Consider the following 23,468-nt stretch of genomic DNA (forward strand, 5'->3'; position numbering starts at 1 on the left):
ACGTGTGCGTTGTCTCCCTCGAGTCCCTTTCACTTCTGTTACATGGCGTGGGCTTTTGGTTACTCTATTTTGATTAGTCAAGATGCCGGTCTTTGATGAAGATGATGATAGGTCCCAGGACGACTTCGATAATGATAATGATAACGATAATGACGAGACCATGCAGGATCTCGACGAAGCCGATCCTGATAACGATGGTGACGGAGAAGGTGATCAAGAAGGCGACGGTGACGTAGATGGCGATGCGGATGATGGCGAAGGAGAAGATGAGGGTGAGGGGGATGGAGAGGGAGAGGGAGAGGGGGATGGTGACGGCGACGACGACGATGAAGCAGGGAGTCAATCTGGGGGTAGTCAAAAATCAGACAATGAAGACGCCCCAGGTGAACCGTCTGCCACACAAGAAGGCCAACAGTCTTTCGGCATGCAGGCTGATGAAGCTCGGGAAGCTGCTGCCCGGGCCAAAATATCACCAGAATACCTCGACGCAACTACCTATGATATCGTGCCGACAATAGCTGCCCCACAGAGCACTTCGATCAACGCCGTTTGCGCTACAGGCGATATGCGGTGGGTGTTCAGCGGTGGCTCTGATGGATATATTCGAAAATACAATTGGGTCGACTCGGTCAACTTCAAATTAGCCCTTACAGTGGCCCAGCGGCATCCTTTCGTCGATAGCGTTGTCAAAGCAGGAGTACTTATGTCATACTGGGAAAACTGGGATGCCAGGCCTCAAACTACTCAGGTTCTGTCTCCGGTGTACTCCTTAGCTTGCCACAGTCAGGGTCTCTGGCTACTTTCAGGGACAGCTTCAGGTCCCATCCGATTACAGTCCGTCAGACACGATGAAGGCAGAGAGGTCGTGCTCCTCAAAAATCACACATCTGCCGTCTCTGTCCTAACGCTATCCTCTGACGAGAGAAGTTTACTTTCTGGAAGTTGGGATAAGACCGTACTTGACTGGGACTTGGAGACTGGGCAAGTTCGGACGACCTTTGCTGCGAGTGCTAGTCAAATTTCAGCAATTGAACCACGCCCTATGTCTTCGGTGGCGGTTCCTGCTGAATCAGGCGAAATCATCGTCCCGAATGGCACGCTTTCTTCCACAGACATCAAGACCAATGGTGTCAAGAGCGAACAGCTCCCGAGTCAAGATAACCAAGAGCAACCAAGCGTTGCCACACCCGACTCGTTGTTCGGTGATGGTGATGATGACCTCTTTGGAGACGGTGCGACGGCAGTAATGGGAAACGGAGGTGATTTGACCGACGCATTTGTTGATGCAGACGACGAGATGAGTCGGGCGATGGCAAGTGAACCACGACCAGAAGAATTGGTCGACCATGAAATGCCAGATGCCACGGAGCCACCTGCCGACCCATTGCCAGCACCAGAGCCGACTTCGGATCTCAATGAAACGTCTGAAGCGATGACCAACGGGGTTCCGAATACTCACGAACAGCCTCTTGCGAATGGCTTGCCGCACACGGACGACATGGAGAAGCAAGCTGATGAGCAAGCCTCTACACAAGATCCCGAAGGTCCTCCAACCTCAGATTCAACCTTTTTGGCAACCTCCATTGACGGCGCCATCCGTGTCTATGATCGCCGACAACCCAAACCAGTGGCACGAATCCTTCCTAGGAATACACCACCTTGGTGTCTCAGTGCTTGTTGGTCTGTTGATGGTAATTGCATTTACGCGGGTCGACGTAACAACACGGTGGAAGAGTATGATCTGCGTAAAGGGCTGAAAGCACCAGAGCGAGTATTTCGATTTCCCAACGGCAGTGGAGCCGTCACATCAGTTAAGGCTATGCCGAATGGACGTCATCTTATGTGTGCTTCACACGATATCCTTCGGTTGTACGACCTGAAAGAATCTCAGGGTCAGCGATCAGCTGTCCCGTTCCTGATTGTCCCGGGGCATCGAACTGGCACAATATCACATCTTTATCTTGATCCGGCATGTCGCTTCATGCTCTCAGCGGGCGGTAATCGAGGTTGGGAAGGTGCAACGACTGAAGTTCTGCTTGGATATGAGATTGCGGTGCCTAAATCATGAGGAACAGTCAGGCTCGACATAATTCACTTCTAGAGAACAGCTTGCAAGACACATGTAAGTCTCCCGAGGCAGTCGATCCTTGTAGTCTGAAAGCGTGATTGGCCGATGACATTCGACTGCAAGACAAAGCGCCGCCTTATCTATTGAGTGAAGTATCACTTCGTCTGCCTTTGTTCGAGGACTAGCTACTCTCACAAGGCAGCAATGCTTTTGAAAGAGGACATCACTTAGCACGAAACGGACCCTGCAGTAATCAGGGTGAAACAGCAACATTTACATTTAAATCATAAACCACGCTCTCTTGCTTCCTGTCGAGAGAACACACTCAAAGCTATCGATCGTCTTGTCGCAGAAATCCATTCTCTCAACATATCCCAGCTTCTTTTCCTAACAGAACCTCAAACATGCCGGAAGCACATGGGTTCAGGGTGACTTTGGCCACGACAGCCGGAAAAGACTATGTCGAATTTGGCAACCAGAGCATAGGCACGCCATCACGAGGCCGAGTCATCAGCAGCAAAGTCCTTGCTAGGGATGGAGAACATTTCCATATCAAGATCGACTTCGGCTCTGCCTATGACAACCTCAACCCAAATCCTGACAGCAAGCCTCGCTGTGAGCTGCGCCCCATCTTCCGAAACCCTCTCGACAGCGTCAACGAAGCAGGTGTCAAGTTGATTGAGCACAAGCCCCACGAGAAACCACCTTTCAAATTTGGGGTCCTGATCCATGTCAATGGTCAACAACGAGCTGATTTCGCACAACTCCTCAATCCAGACCAGCAGAGTATCATCGTGAAGGGTCGCCATTGTGTTGAAAGATTGAAGGACGGTGAAGGCTTCAATGTCGTGGTCAAGCCCTGGAAGTTTACTGAAAGAGGCATTGAAGCCATGTTATCGAACATGGGCCTTTTGGTTAACGCTCGACATTCCAACGAGTCGACCGACTACGAAATCGACGAGATCACCACTGCTTTGAAATTAACGGCAAGCATGAAACATACTGCTCCAGGGGGCCAGATTGTGGTGATAATTCGGCGTTGCATCGTGTTGGACGAGTCGCCTTACGCATCTGGCTGGCACCAAACGGAGGAAACCGAAAACGATATCCGACCGAACCACAATACTCCATCTATCACCACTAGTAAGAGCTCGACACAACTCAAGCACGTCAAATTCATGACCTATAAGCAATACGATCCGGATGACGAGTTTTACGCCAAATTCGTCATTCAAGCTCTGGATCTTCCCAAGCTGGTGAATCTCAACTTAGCTACTCCTGACGGTGAGCCCATCACACAACGACGACGGACATCAGGAAGCTCTCTTAGCAGTGGTCTTAGTTCTAGTCCCTTGAAGCGAATCAAGATGCCTCCTGGTGATGACTCCGAGTCCGAAGCTGAAGGAAGCACAAACGCATCAATCAATTCCAGCAATGAAGAGGACGATCTGTCAAGCGATGAGGATATCCGTTCTAGCAAACGCCACAAACCTCTTGTTGATACACCTTTACGTCTACCCAAGGCAACGGCACCGAAGCGATCTGATATGACATCGGCCAGTGGTGATGCTAAAGAGGAATGGATGCACCCTCTCCAGGGCAATGACGATATGAGGACCGAGGGCTCTGCTGTTGGAGATCTGCAATCTGTCAAGGCAGAAGAAGCCAGTGAAAATAAAGCAGTGGCGAAGACGCAGGACGAGGCTGTTCATATGGGTTGATATGTCCGAGTGATGAGATTTCGAGAGCTGGGGTGTGCTTGTCTAACGGCGCTCAACACATGGTACATTCTGAAGATTTTTCATGAGGACGGAGGAAATTGTGAGGGGCCCCTGGCGAACAGAGCATGCTGTCATAGTCATTCTCGGCGTGGGATGTGTAGATGTGGTTGCAAGGGAGGCTCAATGTTCAGTGTATCCCAGGTCAATAAGGTGGCAGCTACTAGACATCCAATTCGGATACTCATTATTCCGAGGCTCTGCATGCACAGACTCCCACGCGTTTGAGATACAAATAGACACAATGGGCCGCGCCGTCAACACTGATATGTTTAGATGTACTATTTGAGTCAATACAGAGATTCGGACCTTTACCCTTAGAGACAGACTGCAATGATAAGGTATTCAACGAGTAACTTATTCTACCCGCTGCGCAGGAACCAATTGATACAGGGGGCAGTCCGGGCATCTGTCATACCCCGGTCCCTCTTCGTGCACGCGATTGGCGGTCCGTTTAGCGGCAGCGTTGTCTCACTAGCAACAGGATCCTCCGATCCAAGTTTATCACGCATGAATCAAGGTGCGTAGTAACAGACAATGGTGTTGGTGTCTTCTGCCTTTTCCGTTTCTCTTTGCTGTACAGTACGAATGTCCTGATCTTACGCTCACTGCCTTCATTCGCACCTTTGAGTGACTATCCGATCACTTTGTTTCATCTCGACTTCAGCTGCGCCCATTCCCATTAGGCTGCGCCCCCCTCTAAGAATACCATCATCCCGCCCATGCAGTCTCTGCACACTGCACTGTCGAGGGGCCGTTGACACTCCCTTTCTGTCCAGGACCCTCACATTCGCTTCCTCCTCAATTGGAATTGTCATTGTCGCACAATCCAGACGATCGCTGAATCCAATCTACATTCACTCTTTTTAAACTTGCACACCAAGCCAGGGTCCGTGCCGCAACGGGAAGTGGCAGCGAGAACACAATGTCCAACGGCAGGACATTTTCCTTTGAACACAATGACGACCAGGACAATTTAGAAATGCAAGGGCAACAGCCCCAGCCATATCAGCCTCATGCCTACCAGGACGACCATTCCAGAAATATCACATCTCCTCCGCCCGACTATGCGCCCCCATCACCCCAGCGTTTGCCAGAACGCTCCTCTCCCTCAACCTCACCACGAAGACGACCCATCCCTCAAGACACTCACCTTCTGGGCGATTCTACTCCCACCAGAACTCAATCCCGAGACGTAGATTTCGATGAATTGCCCGCACCGCCTCCTCCACCTCACAGAACCAGTCCGACCCGATTGCCCAGAGAGACCCCTGGCTATTCACAATCCTACCGACCCTACTCAGACGTCACCACGGGAGCGGACAATTACGGAGAACAAGCGGCAGGAGGGGGATTGGACACAGTAGCAAGAGGTGTTGCAGATATTCATTCCAGAGAAAGCGGCGTAGAGGCCATGCGATCGTTACCTCAGTCCTACGCTCCCTACAGTTCAGCTTATGGTCGAGACCCTAGCCCGTATCAGCAAGACTTGCCTCCATCGCACCTGCCTTCGCGGAACTCATATGGCTCTTCCTTTGCTCTGGCAGCGGGAGCCGCTACCCCTCCAAATGGCTCACCTGGTCCAAGATCTTCAGCCTTTTCTGGCAGAAGCATTCCACTCGACGATTACAACGGAGGTCTCAACCGGCCTATGTCCTACTCAGGTTACCAAGACTCCCCCTACCAGACCCCGTACAATCCCTCAGTAAGTTCAGCCAATATCATGAACCAAGCGCATATCAACCCCAACAACATTCTCGACGACGGGGATGAAGAGTTCTCCCATGCCCAGCAGACGCCAAGTCGGCCAAAAGGAGCTGGCAATGCAGGCGCTGCAGCTGCAGCTGGTTCCGGGACTGTTGGAGTCTTGAGTGGTCTGTTTGGGCGCAGGGTCAAGAATGTGGCTTCTAGTGGTTCATACGATCCTGTTGGAAATGGCACAAAAGCCGAGAAGAGTGACTGGCTAGCACAACAGACCCACGGCAAGCGGAAAATGCGACGGTGGGTGGGAATTGGCATTGGATTGTTTGTTGTCCTCGCAATCGTTGGTGCCATTGTCGGCGGCGTTCTTGGGACACGCAATTCTGACGGTGGTTCTGGTTCCTCTAGCGACGATACCAACAATGCTTCCTCGGATACGGCAAACAATGGTGACTTGGGCAAAGGCTCGTCTGAAATCCAGGCGCTTATGAACAACAAGAATCTTCACAAGGTTTTCCCAGGCATGGATTATACACCCTGGGGCACTCAGTACCCGTTGTGCTACACATATCCGCCTTCGCAAAACAACGTCACCCGAGACATGGCGGTGCTCTCTCAGCTGACGAATGTTGTGCGTCTCTATGGCACAGATTGCAACCAGACCGAGATGGTGTTGCATGCAATCGATCGTTTGGAATTGACGGACATGAAAGTCTGGATGGGAGTTTGGATAGATACCAATCAAACCACGACCGATCGACAGATTGATCAGATGTACAAGATCCTATCAAACACCAAGGACCTCTCAGTGTTCAAAGGCGTTATCGTCGGCAATGAAGCATTGTACCGTGCGGGAGAAGACAAATCACAGTCGGAGCAAGAATTGATCGATATCTTGACCGATGTCAGGTCGAAATTCAAGAGCAATGGATACGATCTGCCCATTGCCACCTCGGACCTGGGTGACAACTGGAACGCACAACTTGTACAAGTTGTGGATTATGTCATGTCCAACATCCATCCCTTCTTTGCTGGGGTCACTGCTGAGGTCGCGGCTGGTTGGACGTATGATTTCTGGCAGAACCACGATGTGATCTTGACTGAAAGTCTTCCAAACGTGAAACAATTGATCAGTGAGACCGGATGGCCCAGTGGTGGAGGGACGGACTGTGGTGGATCGGATGGTGATTGTTCACCCGGGCAAAGCGGGTCTGTTGCCGGGGTTGATGGCATGAATACCTTTATGAACGACTGGGTGTGTCAAGCCTTGTCTAACGGCACGGATTATTTTTGGTAAGTCTGTCTGGTGTGATGGGTGTATGAATGTGAGTGTTTGTTGGTTCTAACTTTTATTCTAGGTTTGAAGCATTTGATGAGCCTTGGAAAGTCATTTACAATACCCCTGGGAAAGAATGGGAGGACAAATGGGGCCTCATGGATCCAGGAAGAAACCTCAAGCCTGGCTTGAAGATTCCAGACTGTAACGGTCAAACGGTGGGATCATGATGTACCCTTTACTCCGTAATGGTGTTTGCATTATCCTTGAGCATGAAAAAGTATATGAGCCACCACCTAGAGTGTCTGGGATGTATTGTATAGTGATTATGATATTATGGCTGGCATGAATACCACCTTCCTAGTGGGTAGTTTAGTTATTGTGCCATGGGGTTTAGATTAGTGTGGATGAGTTGAGATTATCTACCTACGTACTGTAGAGTCGAGTGTATTCCCAGTATGATGATGAGAGAGCGAGAGAACGAGGACAAGGAAAGAATCTACCTCCTTCGTATGACTAGGTAGTTGGAGGTACATACAAATTATTAGTACTTCTGGACCCGTAATCAGATATATTATGTCTGTATCCTAAATATCTTGAGTAACCAAGTAATGCTTCGGGTGTTACTTGGTGGTCTCGACATAATAGATTGATTGAAGGGACGAGTCAAGATCCCTCCATCTCCGTGTATCACTCCCTCGAGGAAATACACATGACATTTTATGTTTTCATCTTTCTGCTGCGTGTATAGCCTAAGCACCTCCCGAGGAAACATCAATTTCTTCACAACCACTCCTTGTTGCCGTGGTGGCTGACGAAGGAACCTCCGTTGCCCTTTTCGACGCCGAAGTCGTGAATGACCTCGAGGCAGGCGTCGGCCGACTCGGTCGGGGTCAACGGGCCCGGCCACGTGGGGACCAATCGACGGAGGCCGTCGACGGCGGCGGGTTCCCCCTGGCCCTCGTCCCAGGTCGACACGACGCCGGGGGAGATGGCAAACACGAGGATGCCCTGGTCGGCCAGGCGGGAGTTGTACTTTGCCACGGCGAGGTTGACGGCGGCCTTGGAGATGGAGTAGGCGGCGCCGGTGTGGACCTTGCCGGTGTTGACGAGGTCGGGGTCGGCCATCTATTTGTCAACCGTTAGGGTTTTGCGTCAAGCCTCGAGGATCTTGGTTTTCGTGGAAATGTGTGTTTCTGGGGGAGGCAGGGGGAAAAGGAAAAAAAAGGTCCAAAAACTTACACCTGAAGAAATGACCACAATCTTCTTCACGCCCCCCTTCTTGATCAGTGGGAGGAATACATTGATCGTGTCGACCACGCCGACGACGTTGACGTCGAACGAATCCCTGAGGTCCTTGTTGATCTTTTCGATGCCAGCGTCGTCGAGCCATTCGTCGATGCCTTCGGATTCGGTCTCGCGGGAGACCAAGGCGGCGTTGTTGATCAGGTAGTCCAGTTTACCGCCCGTGATGGAGGAGACGGCCTCTCGGGCCTTGACGAGGGAGGCGTAGTCGGCAATGTCACCCTGAACAAAGTGAACGTTCTTGAGACCATCACTCCTCAGTTTGGCGTCGGCGCTGGCTTTGTCCCGGACGAGACCAACGACCAGATTGTTTGGGTCCTGTCGGACAATCTGTCGGACGAATCCATAACCCAAACCACGGTTGGCGCCTGTGATGAGGTACGATGGCATTTTTGTTTTAAGTGGGTGTGTGTGTGTGTGTGTGAGAGAGAGACAGAGAGAAAGAGAGGGATTGGTAGACCTGATAAATGACAAAAATAGTGGAATATTTGAGAGTGCTTGTAGAAGATTGAAAGGCAGAGAAAGGGAGTCTTCTGTTGAAGGATTTTAGGATTATGTACCTCTTTTTTTTCTTTCTTCCCTACCTTTTCGACTGCATTCTTCCTTAACTCCAGTACCTTTTCGATTTATAATCTGGTATTGGTAATAGAGACAGAAAAAGGCAACAGTGCAGTCGTGTACATGACAGTCGTTGGATGAATGGCTTAGTTGAGCCAAAAATGCGGACGAAATTGATGGGGAAGAGAGCGAGCACAGGGCATTTGTGATGTAATGGGGCTAGAGGGGATAGAAACGAGGAGATTTTACAACCCGTTGAGAATCATTGAAGAAGGATTTAGGTTGGGAAGGTTGAATTGTTTTTGTTTTGTATACAAAAAGGACGAAGTGTGAGCAATGAGGAGTGAGGTTGGAGGTCCCGCTATATATGTACGTCGTATAGTAAAGCAGGGACCGAGATACGGACCAACCATCGATGAGTAAACCAACGAGTCACGAATCGAGGTTCGTCTAAGTGGGAGGATGAGGGATAGATAACGATGATGTTGATTAATGATGAAGTCGAAGATAGTTGTTGTAATACGTGAGGGCGAGTACGGAGTATCTTACCTAGTACTATCACGAGAGTATTGACTGCTCTGTACAGAAGGAAACAAACCCCCAATACGAGTACGAGTACGAGTACGAGCACTCTTAGCAGCCGCCCGAGGCTGATTCTGAGAAAGAACGGGCAGTCAGTCACTTTTGTCTCTTTGTTCGATTTCTTCAATCACCACAACATGCCTCTGTCAAGTGTACTACTCTCGGACTCTTTCTACTCCAAATCCTCCTAGTCTCTCTGTTCCAACCCGATTGATTGGCGTACGAGGGTAACAAGTGATGGTCATGCATGATCCCTGCCAGCGTCAGCGCTTAGACACCGACCGCACCCAATCATGACCTCCAACACCATCTTGACCAACACCGCAGCCGCTGGAGGGGAGAACGCTCACCTTTTCCCATCTCGAATCAAACTGCCCATCACCTTCGCACCGTTCGAACATGCGCATGCGTCGCTAGCAGTATCACTCGGAGCAATGTCCAGTCACGGCGTCTGCGTCTTATTTCTGGGCGCCGCGTCGTTGGACTAATTAATTGATTCGTATCTACCGAGTATAACCCTCCGCAATGGCCCAGGTTGATCGTCTTTGTCCCCTCTCTTTGCCTGCTGCCCTTCATTCCGTCGACCAGAAAGAGGCCCATACCAAGAACTCCTGTTGCTTAATTCCTCTCAAGGCTATACAGACCAGACCTTTTGTTTTCTCTCTTGTCGACGACCAGACTTCCGCCCTACGGCTCTGAGAGCTGTCCTTTGCGCACGTCCGAAGACCACTTGATTGTGCCATCTTCTTCTGCTCACACCCATAAATCACTCCCTACACAAGCAGAGGGAACCCGCAAAGTTCCTACTTCTTCCCGCCAGGATGCTTTCGAGATCGATACTCGTCCTCATCTCGTACCTCACCCTTGCCTACGGACATGTGGTTATAACATACCCGGGTTGGAGAGGAGACAATTTACATTCGAATGGAACGGTACAAGAGTCCAACGGGCTGGAAACTGCCCCTCTGGATGGCAATTATATTTGGCCGTACGGCATGCAATGGTCATATCCTTGTACGTTGAATGGAAACCCGCGGTGAAGATCAAAACACTGACTCATTCTTTGTGTTCTAGGCGGCGGTATGCCCACATCCACGAATCGCACCAAATGGCCCGTCAAAGGCGGCGCGGTCTCATTCCAACCGGGCTGGTTCACCGGCCACGGTACTGCCTTTATCTACATCAACCTAGGCTTCGGCACCATCCCCCCCAACATGTCCAACGTCATGGTGAACGGCATCCAGATCATCGGTCCTACGAAAGATCCTTACCCAGGAACGTTTTGCCTCCCTCAGGTCCCCCTTCCGGCCAACACTTCGGTCCAAGTCGGAGACAATGCGACCATTCAAGTCATTGAAACGGCCGTCCATGGTGCCGCTCTGTACAGCTGCGTCGACATCACTTTTGCCGAACCCGAGGACGTACCTGAAGTGAATGCCAGTAACTGCTTCAATTCGACGCAAATCTCCAGCTCGTTGGTATTCACGACGACGGATCTGCAGAGTGACGCACTTGTTTCTGTTTCGACGAATCGCTACGGCTACATGACGACAGCGTTGGTGGTGTCATTAGGACTTTTGGCGTTATGAAGATGATCTGGGATGCCAGAAACAAGATGAGAGCCCGCTGCGATGAGAAAGACAACGCCCAAGTCGTGTGGTTGAGAAGACCTTTCCCAAACGAAACGATCGTTCATAACCCCCAGGTTCCAAACTCGACTCACCAGGTGGTGGTGGTGGTGGTGGAATGTAGAAACTCCAAAGTTGGACAACATTTACCCACACAGGATCGAAATGGAGATATTCGCAATCCGAAAGATACAGACCTTGGTAATCCCGGGTTACGGGACGACTCAGCCGTATCCGACCGGCAACCTTTTCCTTTCGTCCTGTCAAAAAGGGGCCAATAGAAGGTTGATGCAATGACACCTCGTTGTGTTGTGGTGCGATGCGATGCGATGCGTGGAGGTATGTGGAACGCGCAGTTCCTATATCTGGCGGAGCTACTTCCGTATGTCGCAGTGAGATGACTTGAGGAGTATGGGGGATGTAAGTTGATCTGCCTTTGCCGAAGCGGCTATTTTTTTTTCTGGTGGACTACGGCGTCGTCGTTCCTTTTCTTGTCTCACATACATACCATCTCGACAATGTCCATACTTTGTTTCTTGTCGTTCATATCCGTGCAGAGACGGGAACATGCACCCCGTGCAATTATTTCTTCAGACTACCCCCTACGTACGGACTGCGAAAAATTTGTCTGAGTATCCTATTCACTGCCCAAGTCAAGTGTCAAGATTAAAAGACATTGCCTACACATGTGCGTGGAGAGTACGGAGTATAGAGTATGATATCTCCCTTGCCCCCCTCCCAACACCCTTTTTTACCTAGATCAAATATCAAGCCAGGGCAACACCCCGGCACTGTAAGAATACCACGTCACCTGCTGACAAACTACAACCATCCAACTGCCCAAGTATACGCGACGTGTATATCCCGTACATCTCTTCCACTCCTACTACATTCACACACCCCCCTTTCCCCTCTTCTGCTTCTTCCGTACACTACTCTTGCCGCGTAGACTACAATCTGCTTCCGTGAATGATCTTCATGTCGACCACGAGTTCCCGACCGCCGTCGTTGATCACGAGCACCCTGACGCTCCCGCAACCCTCGCCGAACGCGCGCTCGATCCTGGCGGACAGGCCGCCCTGGTCGACGACCGGCAGGCCCTGCTTGACGTCACCGGTCTCGGTCATGGCGACGACCAGGCCGTCCTGCCTGATGTCCAGGACGCGGTACTGCTTGAAGACGGGGCCGAGCATGGTCTGGACGACGACGCTGGGGGCCGGGTTGCTGATGAACGAACTCTCCTCGTGCAGCTGGCGGGTGAAGAGGTCGACGCCGAGGTAGCGGTACTGGCCCGTCTGGCTGCTCATGCTGATGCGGATGACCTGCGACGGCCGGCCCTGCAGCAGCAGGATGTCGCCGATGCGGATGAAGTGGCACTGGATGGGCACGCCCTTGCCGCCGAACCGGGGCTCGACGTACCGGACCTGCTCGCGCGACGGCCCCGACGAGGAGCCGCCGGCGGGGCCGCCGTCGCGCTCGCCGATGACCACCTCGTCGCGTTCGTCGTGGTGGCGGTGGTGGTGGTGGCCGCCGCCCGAGAAGGGGTGCATGATCCGGTCGGCCGCGCGCTCCACGCCGCGGCGGAAGCTGTGGTACTGACCTTCGTCGTCGTAGTAGCCCATCTTGCCGGGTGTTTCTTCGGTGGTGATTTGTTCCTTCTGGACGGTGACGTCTGCCTGCACGGGTCGACGGCGCTCGTATTCGACGTCGTACGTGGGGTCGAGGCGGCGGCGATAGTCTCGCTCGGTGATGTCGAGTTGGGTCTCGTAGGCGCGGGTGTCGTAGGCTTGTTGTTGTTGCCTTCCGACGTCGACGTGGTCTCTGGTTTCGCGGCGGTCGATGTCTATGTCAACGTCGACGTTGCGGGTGAACTCAGCGGGTCCTCGATACCTGACAAAGCACGGGGCGTCATGTTAGTTAGCTGGTTCTCTGTCTTTCACGTTTTGATCGACCGGGCCGAGGTCAATGCGGTGAATGGTCCATGCACCCTCGGGGTTTGAGGTGTGCACGGTTGGGGTCATGACATGGAAAATGGATCCGACATACTTTTCTCGACGGAGTTCAACTTCTGGGTATCTTCGATCACGTTCCTCGTAGATACGGACGTCTTCTTCCCGTCGGGTTCCCTGTTGCTCGCGGCGTGGACGGTTGGATTCCCTGGTGGTGATGTCGAGCTCTTCCCTGGAGAATCGAGTATCTTCCCGTCCGACGCGCGAGGGTTGTTGTCGGGTGTCCGCTTCTACCTTTGTAAAGGTGGCAGACGTCTCCTCTGTGGAATTTTGGGCGTCACTCCTGTACGTAGACGGGAAGACACTGACGGGGATGGGGACTCGGGCGTCAAAGTCCAGATTGACCAGACTAGAGGCGTCTCGAACTCTCGGGTTACCTTTCGGCAGTCGAGAGTAAGAGACTTCTTAGGAAAGAAGGAAGAAGGAGAAGGAGAAGGAGATGGTGGAGGAGTGAGAAGAATGGAGTCAATGCACACACGCTTGGGAACAGGACAACAGGTGGTCTGGGGGGGACGCAGTTCGTTTCAATGTGGAATGAATTAGAAGAGAGGAAAAGAAGAAGAAAGAGAGAAAGCAAGGTTCAAAAAGAGGCCAATGCTAATTTAAGGGAGTGATTTCAACAACACATGCAGGTCTGCCCAGCGTTCGGGTCAGCAAAACAAAATACCCGCCAACAACAACAACAACGGCGACGACGACACCGTGTAATAACTCCGTACGGGGTGACGAGTGTACTGTACTGTTCCTAGGTAGCTCGGTACCTAGGTACTCGTATACTCGGTAATAAAAGTCCATACGTATCCCGCCAGTACTAGAATTACCAGTCAGTGACCGGAGAGAATGTGATGGTGATGGATCCATCGAAACAACAAACATCAAAAAGTGACTTGTTGCTCCGGCAATATCAGCCACTAACAACCAACAAGGAATAGTGTGTGTCTCAGGAGGAGAAACTACGAAGGATCCGGGATTCCGTAGTCTCTCGACGATGCCCATCATGTTCCGAGGTTCAAAGGACGAGGACACGAGTACACAAGTTATTTATTTATTACTTATTATTTATTATTTTGGCAGTCTGATGCTGATGCAATACACGTATTTTTGTTTCATCATTACCGAGCACAGAGGGAGATCGAGGGCCCTCCATGGAAACAGAAACCACTGTACTCCGTATATAAGAAGACACAAAGAACTCGTCACACTTTCGAGAACGCATCGTGTATCTCATCGATTGGTCCAGTTGCCAATCCACCACCACCACTTCCTACAATACAGCTGCCTGATCACATCTCTGTAACCCGTAGCGAGGCGGAGCACAGCAACGCACCTCCGTTGTCCAAATCTGCACATGAAAAGAGTCTTTGACATAAAACAAAACCAAGGCGTGGCTTACGGAGTAAAAGTGAGGGCTTCATCCAGTCATGGAGCAGCAGCCAGACATGTACAGTACAAAAGGCCTCTCTTGTACGTCTTCAGCTGGCCCAGGATTGTCGACTGGCTTCCCTGCAGTATTTTTTCGCCGGCTACACATCTATCTCCCTCATGTTATTTCATGTTATTTCACATGTCAATTGCCATTGGCGTGTGAAATACTGTCCGGAGTAATTGATTCATCATTGTATATCTCTATTCCATTTTCACCACCTGTACTCCATATGGAGAATGACTTTTTTAATTCATCGCTTCTATCGCAGGATTTATTGTTTTTTTTTCTCCCCCCAAAACAATCCAATACCTTCCAATACCAACCCAGGGAAGACAGCCAACCACTCATTTCATATTCCAATCCCACCTATCGAGTGTCAGTGGTGCAGTACGCCTCGCTATGCTTGTGAATTCAATCAAGTAATCATGCCTCATGCAGCTGACACAATCCAGTCGCTGCCCTTCAATGTCTTTGGACACAGTTCCACTCATACTGCATTCATGATTAGCTGGATGGATGCCATTTATCTCTTATACGGAAGAACTCACCACTCGGCCGTCTTCATCCCCAGTGTACACCAGTTGTGCCATGGGAAGGATACAACTAATGCCAGCATTGACGTTGGCTCCATCATCCCTGTTGTTATCTGCATGATTCAATTGACGAATGAGTTCCAACTCGAATCGTCCTCCACGCGCGACTTTGCTCCAGATCCGGACTTGGCCCCTCTTATGGCCCGTGAAGACAAGGTCTCGTTCAAGCCACTCATTGCCAGCTCCTTCGTAGCATGCGCACGAAACAATGCTTTCTTGTAACCGATCTCCGGAATCCTGCCGTAGTATTCGGTCACCGTTGAGCGTGTACATGCTGATCTCATGGTCATGACATAGCACGATATTCCCGGTAACGTCGTTGATCGCTGCACATGTTACTGGAAGCCGGTCATCAAGCATGCGGTTGAATTCACATCGGTTGAGGTCCCACAACATGACCTGCCCATCTGATGATGCAGACAACAGTGCGTTGAAGGCTCTCGAAACCGCTAGCACCGTCACAGCTTTTCGGTGTCCAAATAGTGTTGCTCGCGGGTGCAATTCAACCGACTTGCCTGTGTCAATCACTGTCCAGACCGCAACCGTACAATCAGCGCCTGCTGTGACCAACGTTCTTGAATCGGTAAACAGAGCACACGACAATTGCCCAATGTGTAGATGCTCGAAAAGGCCAATCTGCTTGCGACTCTCCGTCGAATAGAAACGGACGCTGTTGTCGGAGAACCCCCATTCCATATACATCTCGTAGTCTGGAGGTATGTTAAGCCGGAATGCACCTGAGCACAACAATCGCTCAGATTTCCATGACCAGCTCAGAGATGCAATCCTTTCTTCCGTTTCCAAAAGGGTCGAGGGAACCCGAGTCAAAGACTCTGCAGCCGTATCTAAACGTTTGTATCGGTGGCGTGTCTGTTCTCTTGCTGGGTGGGGTTTCGTGAAAATCTGATACGGGGTCTGGCCGAAGTTGTGAATGACTCCTATCGTCGCCAACCGATCTCGGGGGTCAGTGATGGAATCAAGGTCGCGAGCACCCTGGTACGACAGGTAGTGGAAGACATTGACGGCTTCAACCGCAGCTTCCCCTTTCTGCTTGCAGCCGAAGACGAGGTCAATCCACTTGTGCAGATTCTTGCTGACAAACGGACTTTCGAGAGCCTCTCGTTGCTTGGCTATAAATATTCTGGCATCACCTTTTGCCCATGGCGGTAGCTCGACGTTGCCAATCGATTCGCTCGAGTTTTGCCTCGTCCCGAAATCAAAGTTGTTGACGTTCACCAAGAACTCAGGCAAGTAGTAGAACTCGGGCGTCAGTTCACGCACGTCTGTAGGGATCAAGCGCGACGCGGACTTCCAGGCTCCTTCGATAGAGAAGAACATGCGATCAGGATGGTCGAACGTTCCACCTTGTAAGAGTAGATAGGATTTGACGAAAGGTTGCAACCGGATCAAGTATGAAGTTACAATCATGGCGGACGAGTAATGTGTCCCATAGTGGAAAGCCGGAGTACTGGCATCTCCCATCTCCGCCAGGGCCTCATAACGTTCACGGAATTGTCTTTCTCGTTCCGCCATCTGGCACCCCATGGGTTTGGAAAGATCGCGAAAACTTCGAGGGTCGGACAGATCTAATTCGTCGCTTGTATAGTCTGCGATGACCCAGGGAAACACAGGATATTGCGTCAGATCATTGTACGTTCTCCCCGCCATTGTGTTGACGAGCATGAGATAGTGGAAGTTTGACATTTCTCCTTTCTGCCACTTTCGAGTCGCAGCAAGGTAGTTCGATTGTTGGCCAAACACATTGGCGAACTTTGAACCAAGAGTTTGTGGCTCGTCGTCGACACTCCTCAACGTTTCGTACCGCCAAGCTGTCTCGGGATGTGCAGCACTCAGCGCGCTGTGAGATGGCGATTTGGCGCTGACGAGGCTATGCAACTCATTCCGAATAGGGGGAGAGATGACGGTCAGCAGATAGCTTCTGCCATCACTGAAGAAGATCTCGATCGCCACATCTCGAAACAAAAAACGTCGCTTTGACACACTGATGATCTCCGACCATTTCCAACTGCGAGTGCCATGCTCTTCGTTCCTGGAGACATTCTTCTTGTCTGCAACGTCTCGCCCAGATATCATCCTGACGTAGGGGTCACGCTCCTCCTCGGGCGCTTGCCAGACATTCACAATCTCTCCATCTGCTCGCTGGAAGAAATTGTCGAGGAGATAAATGTAGTCTTTGCCAAGGATGAGTAGACCTTCGACAGCTTCAAGTCCAAGAATCCGGGAAATATTGGCGACATGCTTGACCTGATCGCCTCGGTGAAGACTCCGCATAACTTTGCGATTCTTGTCCTCGAAATCGTCTAGCTCGACATTAGGGTCTTCAACCATCTCGAAACTATCATCGCCTTCTACCACTTCGCTCTGTTGCTCGTTCTCGTGATTATTGACCGAGTCATCTGGCTGCTGTTGACCATAGGATTCCTCCTCGATTTGAGGGAAAGGTTCAGTACCGGTGTTGATGTGTTTTGGTGTTGCAACCATAGGAGTCGCTCCACCGGGAGTTGCGCCGATGGCCTCAAGGTTAGATATTTTCGTATTACGAGTGTCGAGCCTCAATGGCGGCAACTCTGATCCTTTTCGCTTCGGTTGGTCATTTTCTGCTTTGCTGAAGTCCTCGTGAAGTCGCATGCGCATTCTATTCCGGCCTTCCGTCTGGTCAAGCCGCCATTTTTGGTCCTTTTTGGCATAGAACAACCCTCCAGGTCTGCTGGTGTCCCTTTGCATTCGATTGAAACTGGTCTCAGTATAAAGAAGGTCGTCTTGTTGGTCCTGCAATAGCCGCTGATGTTTGAGGTATTCTGACGAATATATATTGGCTGTCCAGTTCTCAAATGCTAGTTCATGCCGGCGGATCAGATCTTCCCGATCAGCTTCTTCTTGTGACCACTGCCTCACCTTCTCGCGTCTGCGGGAAATCCTCAAGCGTCCGTTCTCTTCAGTACGCTTATTCTCGTTGGCCACGAAGCTAGTCCACTGTTTGGACAGTGTATCGAAGAACAACGTGTCTAGCTCATCTCTGTGCTCATCAACCCAATGCAGGAAAGCCTCGTTGTCGAGCTCCACAACCTTTGCAAAACCAGATGTCAGGCCCATTTGCTCATTTGTATCAGTCTGACCGAATATGGCCGAAGCTTCATCGGGCTTTTGAACGAGTATGATTCTCCAAAGATTAGCCGCTGTTTGCCGAACAGCATCCGTGGAGGAGACTAGATTTGCGTAAAGCAAATAGCAAACGAGTTGCAAATTACTCGATTGTGTTTCTTCGGCAGAGAGTAAAACTGTTTGCCAATAAGTCAGCTTTTCCAGAAAAGGCAACGATTCATTGTCCTGGATTGAAGACAAGCTGAGCAGGACAGTTCGAAAGACAACAGCACGAATAATCGCAATTGTTTGCGCGCACAGCCGGACACTCTTCATCTTGGCTATGTCAGGACGTTGAAGGTACTCAAGAATGGAACCGGCAAGATCAAGGACAGGATCAGCTCCACCAATGAACCAGCCTTCAAAAAGGGCTTCTTCGAGGTGACTGAATAGTCGTGCAAGGTTGATCAAAACTCTTGGTTCGGTCAGAACCTTCTGGTCCAACGCAATCTGGGTCGAAAGCTGTGAGACTGTATTTCTAAGAATCCACGTTTCAAAGTAAGTTTGGTGCTCGACAAAGCCAGGTGGTGTTTTGAGGAAGAGTCCCAGCCCAGGAAAGTCCTTTCTCGTGAGAATCTGGTCCAGGAAAATAGCTACGACTATTTCCAGTAAACTTTGGACGATCGAGTGGCCCTCGTTGAGCTCTGGCATTTTTCGAGTGGCGGAGTCAGAGCCGTCAGCATGGCCAGCTCTAGTTCCATTTCCATTTTGATGAGCCTGCTCTCGTGTCACAAGAACAAAGGAAGAACCTCGCCGGAGTGTTGTGCCTCGGGATCCTACGGGAGATGGCTCGACCTCAGACGTGCGTATTATGGGCGATGCGGTGGATAAGGGATGGACAACAACATCGGCACCATCAAATGTCAACGTGGAATCTCGAGCATCCAGTTCAGTCCGTGCTTCGACAATATCGGAACCAACCACTACCGGGAAAAGAACAGTGAGGAGTTGCTGGACGTAGGACGAGCTACTAGTAGCTGTAAAATCTCGGAATTTTCGTGACCTCGTGTGGAGGTCTGCGAGGAATCGAACTACAGTGTCGAATGTCTCGACATGTTGGCTAGTCACAATAGTAAGGAATGGGTTTGGTGGCGCCATTGTTGACATCGACAGCCTCTGAGGCGGTTGTTCCAAATCTTCTAGAGGAGGCGCCAGAGTAACAGCAGCTTGATGACGTTTGGACGCTACTATTGTTTTAAGGCCACTCTGGAGCATAGCCATGATGACTTCGAGGATTTCCGGGTACGCAACTGAAAATTCCTTCTTGCCGGCGAATAAATCGATGAAGCCGAATAGGTCGAAACTTCTGTCTAGGTCAAGATTGCAGACGTCGAGGTTGAACAAGATTGCAAAACATGCAGGCCACAATGCTGGAAGATGCCACCACCTCTTGAGTCGATATGCCATAACTGTGAAGCCAGATGTTTTGGAAGTATCCTTGAATTTCTTGACGTAGCTATCCCCATGCACAACTAGCAATCGTGCCAGTATCCTCACTGAAAGCACGACTACTTCAGGGGAGGTCTCAGAGAGCAGGTAGAGGAGCCACTTGTTCGTCACAGTCTTCGCAAACTTCTTGATCATAGTGTCGTCGTCCTTACGGCATAACATATCCGAGTACAAACGGAGAACCTCAACGCCTATCTCGAAATGTGTTAGGTTGGAGGTGGCTTCATCTTGTCCACTCTTCGATGACCCTGCAGAGGAGCTTCGTTGTCGAGCTTCTCGACGTGTTGGCTTGCGAAATTGCAGACCAGTGTTACGTTTGTTAACGGAGAACGTAACAAAGAGTGCAAGCGATCGCAACGTTTCTGCGGACATAGACTGAGGCAGAAGCACCTTGAAAGCAGCCATATACATTGGTATGATGGCCCTGGACACAGGCTCTGACTTCAAAGCTTCCATAAGTCGCTTCAGAACTCGCATTCTTGAAAGCCTCTTTAGGTTGAAGCGTTTGAACTCACTCTGCTCAGCAAAAACGAGGAATTGCCCGAAGTACAGTTGCTGTACCGGGAGAGGGCTGCATCGCCAGATGCTGCTGTCTGCTACCAGAACTTTGTACGCCAAAGGGTTATTGATGACCGATTTCGACAAATTTTCGTGGTCATACCCAGTGAACGAGAGTATGGATTTCAAAACCTGGAGACTCAGCGCATTTCTATCGAGCCGAGGAGTAGGGATGGCAATAGTCGTCTTTGCCGGTTCACTGTTGTTTTGTGAAGGAAGCATCAGTTTCTCCTTCAGAATCATTGCCAGAATAGCATAACCTCCATCACGTTCCATTACCTCACTATTTCTCCAGCTGTGGCGCACTGTCTCCAGTAGGATATCGACAGCAAGGGCAACGTCCTCAGTCGTTCGAGCACGTTGCAAAAGACAAAGGCTAACAGCACCACAGCCACCTAAACGCCAGCTAGCATCATCAAGGGAATGTGGCACAGTCACAGTAGGGTTTCCCATCAGCAGGAATACGCCACGAGCTTGAGTTAGAGCATCATTGATGGCAGGTACCGCGCCGTTAATGGCAACAGCATTGGTGCCGGAGCGTGTATAGGCGACCAGGTTTTTGGCAGCCAATTTTGACAGAGACTTTACGAGTTGAGTCTCGTCAATATTGTTTCGATCATCGTCGTCCAAAATGGTGGCGGGAGATATGTTGATTAGGATCTTGTCTTCGCGGATAAGATGGCTGGCCTTTTGCCTGATTGCTAAGATAAGCTCAGACTGGTCTTCTTTCCCAGGGTGCAGCATCTCGTTTCTTAGATTCAAGGCGGCGGAAGCCTGGTAAGTCTGAAATGACCCGAGGCAGTCTTGAAAATTGCCATGATATTTCGGCCCCAGATGATAGAAAACAGCGATTAGATCATCACTTATTGCGTCTGAGAATAAGATGGCAGAGCCCAACGACCATTTCGAGACGCAAGCTGTACCCGCGGCACGAGGAGAAAGGTCCTGAGGCGTACCGAAGAATGCCTGAACCTTTGGATTGGGTTGTCCACGCTCGCTAGGAGGAACGCCCGGATAGTTGGCCTTTTGCTGTTCCACGAACTCTCCATCGACAAAGAGGAAGGCTCGGGATGACGATGTAGTCCGCGGTCTTTTATGGACTATGCAGATATGGTACCACGTATCTGGCTGAAAGGCTACCGACTTGAATCTAACGCTCGGTCTGTTTCCTTGGATTGCGGTCTGGAGAATGAGATGATGTGTGTCTTTCTCCAAATACGCTAGGATGAAGCAAGTCTGACTCTTATCAAAGGCACCGAAGAGGGTGGTATGTGCTTGGGTATCGAAGAGGTCGAAGCGAGCCCAAAGACTCAAGGTATAGCCGGATGTCTCGACGGGAGGAAACGGCCTACCCAGATTGGCTAGTTCTGTGGAAGCATAACCCTGTTGAGATAGGTCAAACTGAACACTAGGGGGCTGTCTCGATGCTTTCACCGCATCAAGCAGAAAAGCCCCTCCCTCAGAAGATGCTGCCGCCTGGTTGAACAGGTAATGGGCGTCAACCAGACTCGAGACCCCTTCTTGACAGAGGACAAGGGCGGCTTCTTTGAACTGCGCCCTTTCCACATGTGATAACTGTTCTTCAAACACAAGCTGTAGCATCGCAGTGAAGGTTCCGGCAGTATGAGCGGAAACGAGGTTATGTCTTGATATCGAAAGGACATCTCTCAGGCCCATTGGTAGAGCCAATCGTATAGATCGCAGTGGTATATTGCCTCCCTTTATGCCGATATTCCATAGAATAAGTATTGTGGTTAGCAACTCGGGCAAAGCGAGTTCATCCACATTCGACATCGACTTGGACACCGCAGTCTGTACAACGCTGACAGCATCCTCAGAAACAGGTTTCACGTCTTGTTTGTTGACAACTCGCTCGGCAGCCGTGTAGATATCATCGACTACTTCCACTCCAGCCGCTGTCGCGAAGAGAAGGCCAAAGAACTGCTCAAGGTACAACTCATCACTGCTTTGGCACGATACAAGAGCCAGACATTGCTGCAGAGTACACTGTAAAGACTCCCATCCGTTGGATTCCACCTTTGTTCTAAAATACCTTTGGCTGCCTTCATGTCCTTCTAGTGCAGCTCCCAGCACAGCGAACCACTGTGACAGTGTCTGCAGAAAGACTTTGATGTTGGACGAAGGATTTTCTTGCGCTCCATAGGTATCGGTCAACGACCGAAGCAGACGGAGCAGTGCCTGTAAACCACCAGCACGTCTAAAGCCACTCTTGGCTCCGTGAAGTTCAGCATCATCCTTGAGAAAGTGCCGCAGTTGTTGTAACGCGGCTGACTGGTCTAGACTATCTTGCAGGTTTCCAAAGGAGGAGCGGTCCAGTGCATCCAAACTCTTCACCAGGGCAGCTATGTCTTTATCCTGCGGACGAAGGATATCAGCGATTGAGACAGCCCGACTTCGTCCAGGTATTGGCACGGTAAGACCCATATTGTTTTAACCCCCTCTTATCTGGTCTTGACACCGCAGCTTGCATTGGACTCGACCGCATGTGGATTGCACGCGAGGAATCGTTCTGTGAGGGAGGGTCAGGGGTATCGCAGCATTGTTGGCCGGTAGCACCCGTAAGCAGGCTGATTCGTGTTGGTGAAGATATGTCTATCACTGTGGTCGGTAAGGGCGGAGGAATTCTCGTTGCAGTGGTTATTGCCTGCCTGTCAGTAGCAAACCGAAGACACTTGCAGGGCAAAGAATGAGGTGGAGAAGAGGACAGTCTCTGGCTTTTGAATCTTGATAAATTATACACTTGGAAAATGAACACAATGCCGATATGCTATATCTCAAGTGAGGTCTAATACTAGGTGTGTAGTACTCGTACTTTATTGAGTGCATGTCCCACAGGGCACGAGTACGAGCGTGTATGCCTGCAGAAAGTGCGGGACTCGGACTCTGCCAGTGACGTTAGCTGACAACATGCTGAGACCATGGCCCCCAGGTACAGCCCCCAGGGCGTCTGTGTCTGCATGTGTGTAGAAGGATGCCGGAAACTCAGAACCAGAATCTCCCATAACGCCCATCAGTAAGGAGTATGCTTGTGATATATGTACGGAGTACGGAATGCTGTACCGTATGTGTGAGGATCTTGTTTATGTGGCTTTGCTACCGCCATCGTCATTCATTGAAGGGGATTCCGGAGCAGTGGAGGCCAGAGTGCAAATAGTGCCTGGTGTAGCGCTATAGAGTGTGGCTGGGGGTGCGGCTATCATCCCAATATTAGGTGCCCCGAGCCTCTCTAGGTGCCTATGAAGCCCGCTGCGCTCTGTCCCCGGTCATTTTATCGGTGACTGTGGCAACCTGTCACTTGCTGGCGACAACCATCGAGTCATGTGCGCAGGGCTTCCGTCGCCAATGTGGAGTGGC

At 50.8% G+C, this 23,468-nt stretch overlaps 7 protein-coding genes across 7 annotated transcripts; 4 read left to right on the forward strand and 3 right to left on the reverse strand.

The window, feature by feature from the left end:
• Nucleotides 1-82: 82 nt before the first annotated feature.
• PV06_09307 (uncharacterized protein) lies at nt 83-2,221 on the forward strand (the record flags this gene model as incomplete). Its single annotated transcript, XM_016410744.1, has 1 exon — nt 83-2,221. The coding sequence occupies one exon, from the start codon at nt 83-85 to the stop codon at nt 2,066-2,068; it is 1,986 nt and encodes a 661-aa protein (XP_016258551.1). The 3' UTR covers nt 2,069-2,221.
• Nucleotides 2,222-2,472: 251 nt separating this feature from the next.
• PV06_09308 (uncharacterized protein) lies at nt 2,473-3,789 on the forward strand (the record flags this gene model as incomplete). Its single annotated transcript, XM_016410745.1, has 1 exon — nt 2,473-3,789. One exon carries the CDS (start codon nt 2,473-2,475, stop codon nt 3,787-3,789), a length of 1,317 nt encoding a protein of 438 aa, XP_016258552.1.
• A 608-nt stretch (nt 3,790-4,397) lies between these two features.
• PV06_09309 (uncharacterized protein) lies at nt 4,398-7,387 on the forward strand. Its single transcript, XM_016410746.1, has 2 exons — nt 4,398-6,840; nt 6,906-7,387. Exons 1-2 carry the CDS (start codon nt 4,772-4,774, stop codon nt 7,051-7,053), a joined length of 2,217 nt encoding a protein of 738 aa, XP_016258553.1. The 5' UTR covers nt 4,398-4,771; the 3' UTR covers nt 7,054-7,387.
• Nucleotides 7,388-7,606: 219 nt separating this feature from the next.
• On the reverse strand, nt 7,607-8,518 carry PV06_09310 (uncharacterized protein; the record flags this gene model as incomplete). Its single annotated transcript, XM_016410747.1, has 2 exons — nt 7,607-7,951; nt 8,066-8,518. The coding sequence occupies 2 exons, from the start codon at nt 8,516-8,518 to the stop codon at nt 7,607-7,609; spliced, it is 798 nt and encodes a 265-aa protein (XP_016258554.1).
• Nucleotides 8,519-9,404: 886 nt separating this feature from the next.
• Nucleotides 9,405-11,542, forward strand: PV06_09311 (uncharacterized protein). The gene is made up of 2 exons (XM_016410748.1): nt 9,405-10,282; nt 10,343-11,542. The coding sequence occupies exons 1-2, from the start codon at nt 10,090-10,092 to the stop codon at nt 10,855-10,857; spliced, it is 708 nt and encodes a 235-aa protein (XP_016258555.1). The 5' UTR covers nt 9,405-10,089; the 3' UTR covers nt 10,858-11,542.
• Nucleotides 11,539-13,766, reverse strand: PV06_09312 (woronin body major protein; the record flags this gene model as incomplete). The annotated part of the gene is made up of 3 exons (XM_016410749.1): nt 11,539-12,786; nt 12,943-13,282; nt 13,703-13,766. The coding sequence occupies 3 exons, from the start codon at nt 13,764-13,766 to the stop codon at nt 11,847-11,849; spliced, it is 1,344 nt and encodes a 447-aa protein (XP_016258556.1). The 3' UTR covers nt 11,539-11,846.
• A 732-nt stretch (nt 13,767-14,498) lies between these two features.
• Nucleotides 14,499-22,949, reverse strand: PV06_09313 (uncharacterized protein). Its single transcript, XM_016410750.1, has 2 exons — nt 14,880-22,949; nt 14,499-14,823 (listed from the first exon to the last, which is right to left on the reverse strand). The coding sequence occupies exons 1-2, from the start codon at nt 22,536-22,538 to the stop codon at nt 14,794-14,796; spliced, it is 7,689 nt and encodes a 2,562-aa protein (XP_016258557.1). The 5' UTR covers nt 22,539-22,949; the 3' UTR covers nt 14,499-14,793.
• Between the last annotated feature and the right edge of the window lie 519 nt (nt 22,950-23,468).

Source organism: Exophiala oligosperma, assembly GCF_000835515.1.
Source record: "Exophiala oligosperma strain CBS 72588 unplaced genomic scaffold supercont1.10, whole genome shotgun sequence".
Lineage (NCBI taxonomy): Eukaryota > Fungi > Ascomycota > Eurotiomycetes > Chaetothyriales > Herpotrichiellaceae > Exophiala > Exophiala oligosperma.

Coding starts and splice junctions, on each gene's coding strand:
- PV06_09309 (XM_016410746.1), top strand. CDS start 4,772: ATGTCCAACGGCAGGACATTTTCCTTTGAACACAATGACGACCAGGAC. Junction 6,841..6,905: donor AACGGCACGGATTATTTTTG/GTAAGTCTGTCT, acceptor CTTTTATTCTAG/GTTTGAAGCATTTGATGAGC.
- PV06_09311 (XM_016410748.1), top strand. CDS start 10,090: ATGCTTTCGAGATCGATACTCGTCCTCATCTCGTACCTCACCCTTGCC. Junction 10,283..10,342: donor CATGCAATGGTCATATCCTT/GTACGTTGAATG, acceptor TTTGTGTTCTAG/GCGGCGGTATGCCCACATCC.
- PV06_09313 (XM_016410750.1), bottom strand. CDS start 22,538: ATGGGTCTTACCGTGCCAATACCTGGACGAAGTCGGGCTGTCTCAATC. Junction 14,824..14,879: donor GGGATGAAGACGGCCGAGTG/GTGAGTTCTTCC, acceptor TCATGAATGCAG/TATGAGTGGAACTGTGTCCA.